Source organism: Phocoena phocoena, chromosome 15, assembly GCF_963924675.1.
Source record: "Phocoena phocoena chromosome 15, mPhoPho1.1, whole genome shotgun sequence".
Taxonomy (NCBI): domain Eukaryota; kingdom Metazoa; phylum Chordata; class Mammalia; order Artiodactyla; family Phocoenidae; genus Phocoena; species Phocoena phocoena.
This window is the reverse complement of record NC_089233.1, coordinates 3,024,051-3,041,315: the sequence shown is the minus strand read 5'-3', so window position 1 is coordinate 3,041,315 and position 17,265 is coordinate 3,024,051. Positions and strand designations below refer to the sequence as shown.

Below are 17,265 nucleotides of genomic sequence, written 5' to 3'. Positions count from 1 at the left end.
ACAATTCAGGATCAGGGCACGCCGCACTCCTTTGGATGCACCCTGTCTTTGCAAAGCTGAGTTTTTGGTGGTTGCTGTGATAAGGACACAGGAACAATGTGAAAACCGACGTGGAACAGGAGATTCGGCAGGCAGGTCCACTCTGATTCCAAGTTGGAGAAGCTGGGCAGTACCTGGGGGCGCACACGTCCCATCAGGAACTAACTGATTATTTGAGAAGGAAATGCAAATATTCTTTTCTTTCAATTAATGTGTCTTCTCTTTTCAAACAGCTATTAAGGTGCTAGGATAGAAATACTTACTAAGTTGTGTGCACCTGACCACCTGGCAAGCAGAACTGCCGGGTGTTTCTCTGGCCTGCGGCGTGGCGAGGGACCCAGCGAGTCACCGAGAGCAAGGACCCGAGACAGGGACGCTCTGGGCTGGGGTGAGCAGCGCGGGTCGAACCCGCGTCCAGGCGTTGATGACGTGGAGGAGAGGACGTGGCCTCCCTGTCCTGGCTTGGCCACCTGCTGGCCGCGTGACCCTGGGACATTATCGCCCAAGGTCTCAGACGGGGTTAGGAGACGCACCTTGCCTGGTCGTTCGGAAAGTAAACAAGAGCCGGAACGCTAAGGGGGCCTGCACGCGGGAGGTGCCCACAGGTGGTGCTGCCACCCAGGACACAGGGCGGGAGGAAGGGGACCCTGACCCTGTGGCCAGGCCGGGGACAGCCGATCGCCCCTGGTCCACACGGCTCACTCCCGGACAGTTTTCTTGACCACGCAGCCGGCGTGAGTACGCTTCCTGGGCCACAGGGCTCAAGAGGGACCCCAGGGGCTTCGGTGGTCGGCTGGACCACCTGGCCAGTCACTGAGTGGCGGGCACAGCTCCGGCTCCCGAGGGGTCACCAGCGGACAGACGTGAGGTCCCCAGGAAGGGCTGCCAGAGCGGTGGGGCCTGCGCTGTGAGAACGCTTCGTGGCTGGCGGGACGTTTCAAGTGCTGTCTACTGAATGGAAAGGGCCGCCCGGGGCAGACCACGCCAGGCAGCCCCGTGAGGGTGTTTCGATGCCCGTGTGTGGGGCGGGGGGAAGGGGTGTGCGAGGGGAGCCCTGAACCTGCTGGAACGCGGTCCTCCCCAGCTTCCCCTGAGGCCGAAGCCCATGGGGATCTTATCAAGTCTGCAATTCTTTTCCCCCAAACTAGGATTTAAACTCAGCTTTAACCTGAAAGATTTTTCAGAAACCTCTTCTACAACATAAAATCATTAAAAGCCCTACAAAGGTGAGCTGTTCCCCAGAGACCCCGCCGCAGGAGAGGAGAGGTGGCCAGTGCCCAGCCCCGCGCCCCTGGGTCCCCGGGCGCTGCTCACCCTGAGGTCCCCCGAGGGTCCCGAGGGGGCCGGCGGCCTGGCACTGGCATCGGGGGCGTGGCCTGGCCACTCGCAGGCCGGGGCACCGGGGCCGCCGCGTGGCGGCGGGCGCCCAGGGCACAGCTGCTGAGGAAAGGTCACCCCACCCGCCTAGCCTCAGTCTCCTCAGCTGTAAACAGTCGTAATCTCAGCAGTCGCCTCACCGAGTTGCCGTGAGAACTAAGGGAGAGAAAGGCCCACGAGAGGACGCACCAGAAACACGGATTCCTGCTGACCGGAGGCGCTAGAGGCTTGTTCAGATAAGGCGTGGAGGCCAATCTCCAAACTCTGAGGCTGCAGCCCAGGCGGGAAAGGGGCTCTCGGTGGCACCGCCTGGGGGATGGCGAGCGAGCCCTCTGCCCTCCGCCCTGCGGCTAGTCACCCTGCAGGGGCCGCAGGCACCCGTGCGCTGCCAGCCGCGGTGCTTGGGGCTGGGTCCATCACTCTGTGTTGGGGCAAACGTGTTCCTCCTCTACCTGAAGACTGAGACCCTTACCTGTAACGATGCCGTTTTTCTCCAGGGGCTCCTGCCAGCTGACCTTCAGAGACGTGTCCAGGATCTCCGTGAAACTCAGGTGTCCCACAGCTCCGGGTTCTAGCAATTAAACACAAAGACGTCTGTTAGCAAGACAGCCCAATACTCTCTGGTCAGATTTGTGTGGAACGTTCTCACTGTGGAAGGGGGCAGGGAGCTGGGCCAGAGCCCGCAGGAAATGTCAGAGAAAACCCAGAAGGGACAGGGAGTCCGAGGTGTTGGAGGTGACCCGGCTACAGTCACATAAATTATTTCACCCGGCCTCATCCCGGCCTCGCCAAGAACTGCAGAGACTGGCAGCAGGAGAGGCAGACACAATCCCTTCTCTGTCTTTCTCCTGATCTGATCTAACTGGAACAACCAGGTGGCTGGATCCTGAAAGCAACCGCGTGCACCGCATCCCCAGAGGCCTTTGCCGCCGTATCCTGTGTCTGGCTTGTGTGGGGACAGAGCCAGGAGCCCTGGCCCGGAGGCAGTCCCGGCCACACCTGGCTGCAGGGCGATGCCTGCCGACCTGGTCCAGAATTCCAGGCCGCAACCCTTACTCACTCTCCCCAGGGGCCCCAGGGGCAGGGCGGGCGCGAGAAATTTCCAGCAAAACGGCATGTTTCCCTGGAGTTTCCCTGACCGTAGCCCCTCCCGTAGTGCAGGAGGGCAGAGTGGCGGAGCTGCGATTTAACGCTGGGCTCAGCGGGGTTCAAGCCTGGCCCCTCTGCTTGCTGGCTGTGCACTACTTAAGCTCTCTAAGCCTTAGTTTGCTCATCTGTGAAATGGGGAAAATAAAAATGACTCACTCTGCAAGGTAATCGTGAGAAGGAATGGAATAAAACACGGAAGCGCTTAGCGTGTCCTGACGCCACAGAAATGCGGATGGACGTTGGCTGCTATAGTTACTAGTTGTCAGTTATCGTACCATCAGAATATAAAGTTATTTCTAAGATGAACTTGCTGTCACTTTGAAGAACACCAGAGAGAAAAGGCCTGAGAGGCCACAACAGGAGTTCAACAGATCCAAGATCACGGATTCTCAGAGCCGGAGGGACATTACGAATCTGCTCGGATCCCTCCCCGGCTTTGCAGCCGTAAAATTCAACGCCAGGCCCAGGGCAGTGAAGCACCTGCCCGAGGATGCACAGCCACCAAGCCCGGAGCTGGGCCTGGCGCGGGGGCCTCCTGCTTGCCCTGGGGGGACCGCAGGGCCGTCCAGGGGCTCAGTAGTTGTGGCACACGGGCTTAGTTGCTCCGCGGCATGTGGGATCTTCCCGGGCCAGGGCTCGATCCCGTGTCCCCTGCATTGGCAGGCGGATTCCTGACCACCGCGCCACCGGGGAAGCCCGCATTTCACTCTCTGAGTGTGGAACGTGGTAAAGGAGAACGGCTGTCAGGACCATCTCATCCTCCCCCAACTGTGAGTTTCCAGAAAGACAGTCTTACGGATTTTTGAACTGACTTGTTCTTTTTTCAATCGATAGAGCAGCAAAGAAAGCTTTTGGTTCCTTTTCTATTCTCAGTGTTTCTGCTTCCTGGATTCCTGCCCAAATAGTCCTGTCCTCTAGCTCTGCTGGAACCAGCTGGCAATGTCCAGGCTTAAGTTTATATTCTGCTTCCTCTCTACTGAGCCTCCCACTCCCCACACCCTGGCCCCAAGTTCTTATTTCATCAGAGCTTTGGAGAAGGAGGCCAGCTGGATGTGGGGCTAACTGTGGCGCCGTCCGCCCCGTCACTACAGAGCGATGGGGGCCATTTCTCCAGCACCCAGAGTCCCAAGTCCTCTTTTAAAGGCCGCACCCCCCCCAAGAGCTGACAGCAGCCCTACCTCCCCCGTTTCAGTGAGATCGTCCCTACTTATAAGGATGCTCTATCTTTCTAAGTAGGATGAACAGGCTCCCTGCCTATCAAAAAAATGGTGGTTAAGTTAGAAAATTCTAAAAAGATGACATCACTGCCATTTTTCTCAGTTCCCAAGACATTCCTGATTTCTCTCTTCCTTACGAACGGCGGGCCTGGCTGCCCTTAAGGCTCTGTTTCCTGGCTGCACAGCACTGTGGGATGTTTCCCCATAGTCAGTGTCTGTTTAACTGGCAACAATAGGGCTTTTTTAGTAAAGAATTCAGCCAGGAGTCTTCTCTCATTTATCTGAAGAAGTTCTCTGCTTTTTGCCACTTTTTATTTTTAACAAATGTCCTCTGGAAAGTAAAACCTGATATCCAGTTGGACCTGGCTGTGGTTGTTGCTGAGATGCGGCCCTGGCCTCTTCTTTCAATAATGAAATAGAGGAAAACGTCCAAATGATGAAGGGCCGTGAGGGGTGCTTGACAGCCGCTCCTAGAGTTCACCACCACCTTCCTTAGTTATGGGGACTCTCCCCTCCCACCCTGCTTGCAAACGTAAAGCTGTTAGGCTGTGTTTTCCCACAGAGGAGTGGAGCACGGAGCCTCCGAGCAAGCAGAACTTCCCTCCTTCTTCCAGAGGTCCCTCTGCTCGCCACCCCCTGCACTGTCCCCAGACCAGCCTCCCCTCACACGACGGCGCCAGCGCCCAGGGAGCCTCCCGTTTCTCTTACGCCCACCTGATTCCCAAAGCGACTCCATCCACTTAGGTGGATGGCACTGATCTCAGATATTTCCATCTGTGGTTAGACCACGGGCTCAGTTATATTCCCTCAATTATTTTCCTCGGAAAATAAGGTCACGATCGCTAATTGCTAGGACTCCCAAACCTACGGCTTCAGACTCGCTGCTGCCCGTTGGCCACACCTGCCTCCATGTGAGCGTGATCCGACTAAACCCAGCGTCCTAACCCTGGACCTGTTTCCCTCCTTTCAGTCACGGGCATCACCATCTGCCCCGTCACCTATGCTGAAGTATGTGGAGTGATCTGCAGAGCCCCTTCTTCCCACCCCCTAAGTCTAACCAGCCCCCAGTTCTCTGTGACATGCCTCTAGCGTCTCCCCTACTGCTGGCTCCACCGCTGGTGTAGAGGTGCACATAATTACTTGCCTTCTTCCCAGATTGCATCACCTTTATCTCTAGCCCATCATCACAAAACCTCCAGACAGAGCTGTTGAAACACTCAAGTCACAGCCCTAAGGGAAATCCCTCTGTGGTTCCCCGATGCCTAGACTATCTCTGTCCAAGCATCTTAACTTAGCAGTTGAGACTCTCCTGGGTCGGCTCCCAACTTGTTCTCTAGGGTCACCCCCACCCCACAGACGACACTGAAGCTGAGCTAAATACCTCATACCCTCTCACACTCTCTTTGCCTTTACGGGTTCTATTTCTTCTCAACCATTCTCGGCATCAAAAGCTCACCCATCAGGGCTGACCTCAGTTCCCAGCTCCTCCACAGGACTGACCTGACTCCCCCAGGTATTTTCTGTCACTCCTCACTGGGCTGCCACAGCCACTGCTAACGACCTCCTTCCTTAGTGGCACTGACCTCAGTCCTGTCCACCTCAGATCTGATTAGGCTGGGAGCTCTAAAGGCTGAGGCTGTGCTTACTTATCTCTGCTCCCCCTTCAACACGTAGCTGGCTACCTCTCACATAATAGGTATTCTACAAACCTCGGAATGGAAGTACATATACATGTCTGTATGTTGGATAGACGGATGAATGAATCCCCTGTAATTATGACAGGCCCAGTACACACAGAACTTGATGAGGGAGCCTTAATATTTTTTTGAAAAAAGAGAAGGCTACATCTGACCAACTGTCTCTTTTTTTTTTTTTTTTTTTTTTTTTTGTGGTACACGGGCCTCTCACTGTTGCGGCCTGTCCCGTTGCGGAGCACAGGCTCCGGACGCGCAGGCTCAGCGGCCATGGCTCACGGGCCCAGCTGCTCCGGGGCACGTGGGATCTTCCCGGTCCAGGGCACGAACCCGTGTCCCCTGCATCGGCAGGTGGATTCTCAACCACTGCGCCACCAGGGAAGCCCCCAACTGTCTCTTTTAATCCTAAAATCTGATGAGGGCTATAGAAAGTTTATAATTATAAGGCAGATTCCAAAGCAGAATACACATTCTATTTTCAAGAACTCATGAAAACTTAACTGAGACTGATCATGTTCTGGGCCATAAAACAAACCTCAATAAATTTAAAAGAAGTGAAATGATGCAAAGTGTGTTCTTTGACTGTAATGGAGCCAAGCTAGAAGTCAATGGCAGAAAGACAACAGGAAAATCTCCAACACATGGAAATTAAATGGCACACTTCTAAATAATCCATGGGTCAAAGAGGAAGTCTCAAACGAAATAAAAATGTATAGAGCTCAGTGAAGATGAAACAGAACGTATCAAAATATGTGGGATGCAACTAGAGCAGTGTGAAGAGGAAAATTTATAACACAAAATGCTTACATCAGAAATGAGGACAGACCTCAAATCAATCACCTAAGTGCTTACCCCAAGAAATTAAAAACAGCAAAGCAAAATAAACCCAAATCAAGCAGAAGGAAATATAAGAGCAGAAATCCATGAAATTGAAAATAAGAAAACAATAGAGAAAAATTAATGAAACAAGATAGCGGTTCTTCAAAAAAATCAATAAAATTGATAAATTTCTAGGAAGAATGACCAAAAACCTCCACAAAAAACAGAAGAAAGAATGAAATAGGGAATATGACTACATATTTTGCAGCCACTAGAAAAACAATAAGGAAGTACTACCAACAACTTTACACTCAGAAATTCAACAACTTTGTGGATTGATTCCCTGAAAATCACACACTACCAAAATGAAACAGACGACTGAACAGTACTATAACCATTAAAGAAACTGAATTTATAACTTAAAAACTCCCAGAAAAGAACTCTCCAGGAACAGAGGATTTCACTGAAAAGTTCTACCAAACGTTTAAAGAAGAATTAATACCAATTTTACACAATCTCTTCCAGAAAACAGAAGAGTACGAACTTATTTTATGAGGCCAGTATTATGCTGATACCAAAACCAGACAAAGACAATAAATACAGTAAAGTAAAATTTCAGACCAATATCTCTCATGAACTTAGATGTAAAACATCTTCCATAAGGTATTAGCAAACTGAATCCCACAACATGAACAATAATTATACACCACGACCAAGTGGGATTTATTCCAAGCATGCAAGTTTGGTTCAACATTTGAAAATCAATCCACCTTATCAATTAACAAACTAAAAGGAAAAATCATATGGGCATATCAATTGATGCTGTAAAAGCAGTTGAAAAAATTCAACATTTATTCATGACAAAAACTCTCAGCAAGTTAATATCAGAGGGAAATTACCTCAACTTGATAAAGAACAGCTATGAGAAATATCATACTTAACAGTGGAAGACCAAATGTTTTCTCTCTAAGATCAAGAACAAGGCAAGAATGTCTGCTCTCACCACTCTTATTCAACACAGTACTAGAAATTCTAGTCATCGCAATATGGCAAGAAAAAGAAATAAAGGACATATAGATTAGAAAGGAAGAAAGGGAAGGACATGGATATGTCTATAAAAGAAGAATCTTTGTGGTATTGGAACCATGCAGTATCTTGATTGTGATGGTAGATACACAAATCTGCACGTGTGATAAGTTGCATAGAACTAAACACACATGTGCGCATGTGCGAGCGCACACACACACGAGAACGAGTAAAACTGCAGAGATCTAAATTGGATCGATGGGTTGCATCAATGTAGATATCCTGGTTGTGATGTACTATACTTTTGCAAGTGTTACCATTGATGGAAACTGGGCAAAGTGTACATGGGATCTTAGTATTATTTCTTACAAGTTCATGTGAATCTATAACTATCTCAATAAAATTTCAGTTAAACAAAAAGCAGATAGCAGATCAAAGTCAGAGTATGAAAAGAACATCAGGGATCAGTTAATAGTGGCAGAGTTACTTTTTATCTTTTTAATGGGAGGAATATCAGTGGTCTCAGAGCATCAAGAAATCCATTTCTATTCTTCCTGTGTCACTAATTTGACACAGACCTTGAGTCAATTCAAGGCGGTTACAGCAGAGTAGTGGAGTGAAAGCCAGGTGGCTATGGGTTATGGGAAGCGGGAGAGGTTAGGAGTCAGAGTAATCGTTTATACTGAGAGCTGGGTGACTCAGTGGGCAGCATGGTCAGGGAGCTGGCACTTCTGGGTGAGGGAGACCTGAGCATATTTGTGGGCTGAGGAAAGGTCAGACTCTTCACCCTCTGAGAGAGGAGGGAAGAGGACCAAGAGTGAGAACATAGGGAAACTCAGGTGGAAGGGGAGGAAGCGAGGAAGCTCAACTTGCACGGCCTTGACCTCTGTAAGTGTCATTGCTGGGAGGACAGTGAAGCTGGGTCTCAGGGGGCAGGACAGAGCGGAGCAGTGGATGACAGCACCGAGCAGAGATAAGTACAGAAGGTCAGACCACACCCAGAGCCCAGCTGAGATGGGAGAGGAGGAAGCTGGAGGAGAGACAAGTGGCAGCCTTTTTAAACTTATTTAAGTTTTAATTCTCCTTATAAAAGAGTACATACTCACTGTAGCAAAGAGAATATGCAGAGAAATAAGAAGAAAATAGTAAAAGATACCCATAATCATGTCACATGGAGATAACAACTGTCGGAAATGTGATATATTTCCTTCAAGGTCTTTTCTCAGCTAATATGGTCTTATACAAGTGTATTTGTATAAAATTTGGAACTCATATAGTTTTGTATACTGTTTTTTTTTTTTTACCATGTAACATGAGATCAAGGCCGTTTCCTCGCAAAACTTCTTTTTAATAACTACAAAATATTTAGTATATTGTCATTCCATAGGTTTTCAATTATCCCCCTTTGGAACATTTGAATGTTTTTCATTTTTTTTAATTACTAATAATTGTAATTAACCTCATTGTATATAAATCTTTATGCACATCTGTGATCATTTTCTCAGAAAGTGTTTTCCAGAAGCATCAGTTGGCCTAGGAGCAGAGAAACAGCTGATCTGAATTGACCAGCTGGAGACAGTGGAAAGTCCAGGGTCTTAGAGAGGCGCAGGTGAGATTCCCCTGGGGAAGGTCGGGGAAGACATGGGCTGGGAGGCTTTAAGGGGAGATTCAGGAAGAAGGTAAGGGGATTGGAAGTTGAAATCTGAGCGAAGAGAAGTCTAGCAAGACAAGACCAAAGGCTGACTGTACAGCTGGGACTGGACTGTCCCTCTTGTCCTCACAGCTCCTTCCTCTAGCCAGGCTTCCTTCCATACTCCACAGACCATCTCTCCAAACATTATTACTACTTTCAATGACTTACCTCTCCAGGGTGAGCAGACTGTGAACACACTGAGAACACGGAGCTTCCTAGAGACCCACCCTTGCTCCTCCCCTGTGCTGGATACGACAGTGGCCCAAACCTCTTTGACAATTGGCTAAAGGCTATCGATAAGAACTTGGAAAGGAGTGCTCACTGTCTTCATGTGTCCGTACGAGCTGAGGCGCGCTTGGAGGCCCGTCCCCCGGAGTGGTGAAACACAGAACTGATGTGAAGTAAGCAGTAAACTTCTTCAAGTTCGTTATGTACCCATGGTGGACTCCATGGAAATCTGGAGCAATGGTGACGACAGTGACGGCCTCGGGGACATCGGCTGGCCACGCCAGAAGCTGGGATGGAACAGGGTGAAAAAGAGATCCTTTTCATTGCATGTCTTCACCCTCAAGTCTGCACCAGAATTTTATTTCACAATTAAAATGTCTTCGAAGAAAGCAAAGTTGTAGTTAAGGAACCCCATACATCCTACATTTTATAATCTCACTGAAAAATACTGAGTTTAAAAGATATCTCATAGATTATTGAGTACAAATATGTATACTTATATATATATTTTATACATGTGTACATAAATAAAATATCTACTCTAACTCATATCGGGAAAATGGACACTCCTCAAACCTTCACCTTCTGCTCACTTAAACACGTTACAGAACGTATTTACTTTTTAACATTTAGAAATAATGGTGACATTACCGTCACTCAGCTCCATCAGTGCAAATCAAACGTCAGTACAAACGCTTTTCTAGTTAGCCACCTGCTGATTCAAAAAGAAGCCCCTGGTTCAATGGGAGCAACGGTAATTATTTATAATTTATAGGACACCAGTTTTCTAAAAAGGATTTTAGGAGACTGCTAATAATTTTAAAGAAATATAGTACATATACACGTTCCAAGGGAAGTTGTTTTAATGTTCTGGCAACATTACGTATGAGTGTGACTTTTAATTCCTCTGACACCAAACGCTTCTAGGGTTAATTAGGTCTGAAAATTGACACTGTACAGAACAAGGAGCATATTCATATACATTTTAGGCTGACAACCAAGCCATCGAACGAACACCCCAGTCTTGCCAATAAGACCTGACGGGAGAGTCAAGAAGGGAGAATCCACTTCGTTGATCAACATGATTTCCTTTCTAAGGAGCTTCTGACTGTAGATACCTCTGGGGGGAAAAAAAAGGCAGGACAAATTTCTAGCTACGTCTGCCTTTCTAGTGAAAACCAAGTGTTTTAGTAAGTTGAATCCAAATGGAAAAAAAATTGGAAAAAAAATTAACTGTGTGTCTGAGGCCATAACACTCTCTGAATCTGAGATGACCAAGTTTTCAAGCAAACTCTCTATACAGATACGCCCTGAGTTCACCTGCTGTCACAGAAGATTTGCGGACATGCTGCAGGTAACATTCAGATGGTCTCCCAGGCCAGCCAGGAGATGCTGATCTAAAAGGAAACGTAACCTGTACTTTTGGAAACTGCATCCAGGTACATCTCTGAAGGTAACATATTCTGGTACTCAGACAGAGGGCAGATAGGAGTCTGTCCTTGTCTCTAATTCAGTCCGGATGGGTGCCCCGAGTCAGCTGGTCCCAGTTCTACAAACAGAGCCTTCCCTAAGTAGCCAGAGGGGGACCTACTTATCCTTACTTGGTAGAAACATCACTCAGTTACACCCAGTGCGCTTTGAGAGGACGCCCTTCCAGGAAGAAGTGGTTTGTACATGTGCCGATTCCAATCAACGGGGATAAGTCTTCAGACTGGGTGTTCTAAAATGGACGGCCCTTCTCATAACATTGCTCAGTTCTATATGAACCGTCCTCTTTTTTTCTTTCTTTTTGTTTTTTGGCCATGCTGCGCGGCTTGCGGGATCTTAGTTCCCCCACCAGGGACTGAACCTGCGCCCTCGGCAGTGAAGGCACCGAGTCCTAACCACTGGACCGCCAGGGAATTCCCGTGCACCATCCTCTTGATAACCAATAATTTGAGTTTCTGAACCAGTATAGCTGATGAAAAGACCCTGGATAAAAGGTGACCCCAGAAGGTCAACACACTCTGTAACCGGATGCCGTGGGTTCCTGATGAAATGAGGGGCGGGCAGCCCCCTCACTCATCACAAGACCGTGACACACCACGGCAGCCGCCCAGAGGCTGTGGTCCAAGGCGCCTACCTTGTAGCCCTGGTTGATGCCGTTGATGAACTGCTGGGGTGGAGGGTTCCACAGGAACTGGATGGTCGTGGAGTTCACGGCTTCCACCTGCACGTTCTGCGGGGGCGAGGTCGGCACTGCTCCAGGGCAGCGGAGGGAGACAGCAGGACACGCGGCAGGAGGCGCGGGGCGGGGGGTGGGGTGGGGAGAAGAGACGCTTAGCTGATGCTCAGGACTCCCCGGCGATCGCAGCGCTGAGAACGGGGAGGGTGATGGGCGTTTTGGGAAGCTAATCGTGACGTTACAAAGAAGAAGAACTGGGCGACTTCTCATTTTCTGCTGGGGAATTTTTTAAGGCACACGCAGAAAAGTGAACCGGATCACCTTAGCCCCATGGGCGAGCCTTTCCTAGGGATCCCAGGATGGATAGCAAACAAAAGCTTTCTCTGATTTTTTTTTTTCAGTTACCCAATATTTGAGATCAAGGAAAGCTTTCATCCAGAAATCTGCCTTCTCTGTTATATGTCACAGTGTTTCAAGCCCAATTATTCTTCACATGAAAAAAAAAATCCTTTTTCATAGGTATTGTTATTTATTCATTTGTAGGCTAAATTTCTCTTTGTCTGCCATAGAAATTACCATTTAAAAAATTTCCACTTTCCACTTCTTTTATTGAACAGCTACTGGACCCAATTATATACCTGCCCAGTGGCCTGTCTTCAAGGAAGTCATATTCTAGGGGAGGCACTCATAGAACTGAAATAGGCAAGCTACTCTAGAAAACACACAGGGCAGAGCCTCTGCCCTAGGGAAGCATGGAAGGCCTCACATCAGAAGACACCTGCACGAGGTCTGGGACAGAACTCTGAGGAGGGAGAGGCCTTGAGAGAGGCATTCGCACCTGGGAAAATGGAGTGAGCAAAGGCGTGGTATTATGAAAAACCTGGTGAATGGTGAGAAAACAGTGAGCATGGCTGGACATGGGGCCCAGCGGGTAAGAGGGGCGGAGGAAGTAGACAGGTCACTGTGGGGATTGCCTCACATGCCAAACACAGTGGACAACAGTGTATACGGCAGGCAATGGGGAATCAAAAGCCTTGGAAAACAGCAGTGACGTGACATGGCCAGCTTTTTAAGGACGATAACCTCAGTGGCCCCTGGAGAGGGTACTAGTCCACTGGCTGTGCCACAGCAACCTTTTGCAGGATGCAAACGAAGGTCCTGGTTCTTCAGGAGCTTGTTTCAAAAGAAAGACACTGAATCCCAAAGGATCCTTTGGCTTAAGGTACAGAAACAAAGACGAGTCTCTTGGCACAAAACACGTGAGGACAGAGCATGGTCCTGTTAAAAATTACTATACACCTTTCATTACACCCTTCTTCAGAAGCTCATCTCATTAGGCAGAGGTGAAAAACATAGAATTCATCCAGGCCCCTCCAGTCACGCTCCAAGTCACCTGTCTTTTCCCATCTGCTCTGGCTGCGCTATCTCTGGGTCCCTCCCTCAGTAAGTCACCAAGAAGACTGTCCCACTTCTCACTCAGCACCCATCCAAAATTTGTGGACTAAAAATGGCCACGGGGATTGCTTTGCCTAGGCTGTAGAAAGTTGGAAAGAACATCGCAGCCATTAAGCATGAGAAAAAGCTGAACAAACGCTAGAGTCCGAACTTTTCTTGAGCCCGTAAGGAAGCTGAGGTCACAGGGCAACCAGTGTCTAAAATATAAGAAAAGACGGACCTCCCCAAGGAGTAGGAATGTGAACATGGGCTCGCCTGTGACAGAGCATGAGAGAAAGAGCAATGGACACCACACAATTGGGAAAATTCAGCGAAATTCTTAATGAATTGCTAAAGGCTGAATGTGGGCTAGCAAGGGAGTATATAGAAAGTCTGTGCTGCAGGTACACAAAAAGGTACAACGCATGTAAGACACAAAAACAAGAATAACAGCCCTTCTCAACAGAAACTATGTGAGCCAGAAGGTAATGGGGTGATATCTTTAAAATACTGATAGAAAAATCTATCACCCCAGAATTCTATATTCTGTGAAAATACCTTCTAAATATGAAAGCAAAATAAAGACATTTTCAGAAAGACAAAAACTGAGAGAATTCATTACTGGCAGACCTGCATGCACTATGACAAATGTTAAAGGCATATGATATCAGACACCAAAACTTTAGATCTATGCAAAGAATTGATGACTTCTGGAAACAGTTAAAATGAGGTGAATATAATGTACTTTTTTCTTATTTTGGCTCTCAAAAAATAGTAGCAATTTATTGTGGGCTTATAACATAGGTAAGAATAAAATGACTCACCACAATCGCACAAAAGGTGGGAAGAAGGGATTGAAGGTATACTGTTACAAGGGCTCTACATTATTCACACAATGGATTTCAAGATACATTGTAGTTAATGAATGATATATATATTTAAACTCCGGAGTAATCACTAAACAGATTTGAAAAAGAGATATAAATAAGGCAAGAGTAGAAAAAATAATGTAATTGTAAAAATATCTAATGAATCAGAAAGCAGGCAGGCAAAAGGAAGAGAAAAGGAAAAAGATAAGAGAGAACAAATAGAAAACAATTAGCGAGACGGCAGGTTTTAATCCCATCATATCGACAGTTACATTAAATATATAATGTAATATATTGTCAATATATTTTATTGTATAAGCCAATAAAAGAGAGATTATCAGTTGGATGAAGAGCGAGACCCAACTACACGGTGTTTAAAACAACCCCGCTTTGAATATGAGGACACAAATAGCTTAAAAGGAAGAGAATGGAGAAAAATACATGAAACGCTAATTAAGATGAACCTGGAGTGGTTATATTAATATCAGTCGAAGTAAATACCTTACCAAGGAATAAAACCAATGATAAAGAGGGATATTATATAATGACGACGTGATCTATTCACCAAGAAGACTCAGCAATCCTAAATGCAGATGGAACAGAGCTTCAAAGTACAAAAGGCAAAAGTGAAAAAACTGAAAGTAAAAACTAGACAAATCTATTAGTATAGCTGGCGACTTCAACACTCCTTTATTTAAAAAAAAAAGAGGTAGACAAAGAATATCAGTAAGGATCTACAAGAACCACATCATCAAGTAACTTGACCTACGTAATATTTCTTTTGAAATCTACCCAATAACAACATACTACACATTCTTTTCAAGCACCTATGGAACTTAACTGAGGTGGACATATTTGAAATATACATGTCATATAAAACAAACCTGAACAAGTTAAAAATAACTGAAATCACGAAAAGTATGTTTTATGACCCAACAGAATTAAACTTGAAATTAACGACAGAAAGATATGTGGAAAATCCCTAAAAACTTCAAGATTAAGGAGCACATTTCAAAATAACCCATGAGTTCAAGAGGAAATCACATGGAAAGTTAGAAAGCATTTTCAGTTTAATGAAAGTGAAAAACACGACATATCAATATTTGGGGATGCAGAAGTGTTAGAGGGCAATCTATAGCATCTAGATGTTTATATTAGAATCTAAACTTCTACCTTAAGAATCTGTGAGAGTAAATTAAACCTATGGAAAGAAACAGTAAAGAAAAAGAGCAGAAATCAATGAAATAAAAATAAACAATAATTGAGGAAATCAATGAATCCAAAAGCTGGTTCTTTTAAATATCAATAAACTCCTAGCCAGACTGATCAAGAATAGACAGAAATCACAAATTACCAACATCACCAGTATCAGGAGACGCCTCTATAAACCCTACTGAGATTAAAAGAATAGAAGAGCATTTTGAGTATCTTTATGCTCATTAATTCAACAACTTAGATGAAATGAACAAATTCTTTAAAAGAAACACACTTCCAATCTACTCAAGAAGAAACAGATGACCTGAGTAGTCAAAGAGCTATCAAATATTTGAATACAAAATTAAACCCTTCCAACAAAAAAACCTCTAAGCATATAAGGTTCACTGGTTAATTCTACCAAGCATTTGAAGAATGAAATAAAAGACATTGTAAAGCATTATCCTAACACCAAAATAAGAAACAGATGTTGAAAAAAAAAAAAAGAAAACTACAGGCCAAATATCCCTGAGAACACAGGTGCAAAAACCCTTAATAAAATATTAGAAAGTCAAATTCAGCAATATGTCAAAATCACAATTTATCCTAATCAAGTGGGGTTTATCTTATAAACATAAGGCTGGCTCAGTATTTGAATATCAATCAGGGTAATTCAACATTATCAATAGAATTTTAAAAATATAATCATCTTAATAGATTTAGAAAAAGAATTTGACAAAATTCAACCTCCAATAGTGGTTAAAAAAACCCCTCAAACTAGGAATTAAAAGGAACGTATTAAACTTGCTAAGGAGCATCTGTAAATCACCTACAACCAACAACTTATTTAAAATGAAACACTGAATGCTTTCCCCTAAGATCAGCAACAAAGCAAAGGTGTCTTTCTTGCCATTCCTATTCTGGAAGGGCAAGCTGGTGCAGTAATCCAATAAACAGAAATCAAAGGCATACAGATCGAAAAGGAAAACAAAACAAAACAAAACAAAAAAACCTCTCTCTTTTCACAGACAATATGATCATCCATGTAGAAAATTCCTCAGTCTACCAACTATATACTCCTAGAACTGAAATTAGCAAGATCATAGGATACAAGATCAAAACACAGAAGTCAATTACATTTTGAAACAGGAGCAATGGACAACTGGAAATTGAAATGAAAAATTTAGTGCTGGGGCTTCCCTGGTGGCACAGTGGTTAAGAATCCACCTGCCAATGCAGGGGACATGGGTTCGAGCCCTGGTCTGGGAAGATCCCACATACCGTGTAGCAACTAAGCCCGTGCACCACGACTACTGAGCCTGCGCTCTACAGCCCGCGAGACACAACTACTGAGCCCACGTGCTGCAGCTACTGAAGCCCACGTGCCTAGAGCCCATGCTCTGCAACAAGCGAAGCCCCCGCAGTGAGAAGCCCGCGCACCGCAACGAAGAGTAGCCCCCGCTCGCCGCAACTAGGGGAAGCCCGCGCGCAGCAACGAAGACTCCACGCGGCCAAAAATAAATAAATAAAATAAAATAAAATAAAGTCAGCACCATTTACATGGCAGTTAAAACTGAAATAGATATAAATTTAACAAACTGTATGCAAGATCCGTATGCTGAAAACTGATGAAAGAAATTAAAGCCCCGAGTAAATGAAGAGCCGCATATTAATGCACTGGAAGACAACACAACAAAGGTGTCAACTCTCCCCCAACTGATCTATAGGTTGAATGCAATCCCAATCAAAACTGCAGCTAGCATTTTTTAGAAATTGAAAAGTTGACTTTAAAATTTATATGGAAAAACAAAGAAATTAGAATAGCAAAATCAATTTCAAAAAAGAAGAACAAAATTGGACAACCTTTACTACATGATATCAAAACTAACTATAAATCTACAGTAATTAAAACAAAGTGTTACTGGAGAAAGGAGGGAGACATCGATCAGTAAAACAGAGTTGAGAAATTATTCACATACATATCAGCTGGTTTTTAACAAAAGCACAAAGGCCAACTGTGGAAAAAGACAGTCTTTTCAACAGATGGTGCTGGAACAAACTGGACGCCCATATGCCAAAAAAACCCACAAAAACCAGTCTGGATCCATACCTTACACCGTATATGAGAACTAACTCAAAATGGATATGGACCACAGGCTTAAATGTAAATCTATAATTATAAAAATTCTAGGGAAAAATAGTTTTGATGTCGGGTTAGGCAAAGATTTCTGGATATGACAGCAAGGGTACAACCCACAAAAGAAGAAAACGGTAAACTTCTGCTCTATGAAAGACACCTGCTGAGGAAATGAAAGGAGAGGCCTCAGATTGGGAGAAAATACTTGTAAGGCACATATCCAAT

General features: G+C 45.5%; 1 protein-coding gene across 1 annotated transcript in view; it reads right to left on the bottom strand.

Moving 5' to 3' along the window:
* Positions 1-17,265, bottom strand: part of SDK1 (sidekick cell adhesion molecule 1) — a 539,765-nt gene that overhangs the window by 136,502 nt on the left and 385,998 nt on the right. The window contains exons 18-20 of the mRNA XM_065892294.1: positions 11,365-11,480; positions 9,337-9,529; positions 1,889-1,987 (exon numbers count right to left, since the gene is read on the bottom strand). Of these exons, the coding sequence (XP_065748366.1) occupies positions 1,889-1,987; positions 9,337-9,529; positions 11,365-11,480 (408 nt within the window). The remainder of the gene's footprint in view (positions 1-1,888; positions 1,988-9,336; positions 9,530-11,364; positions 11,481-17,265) is intronic.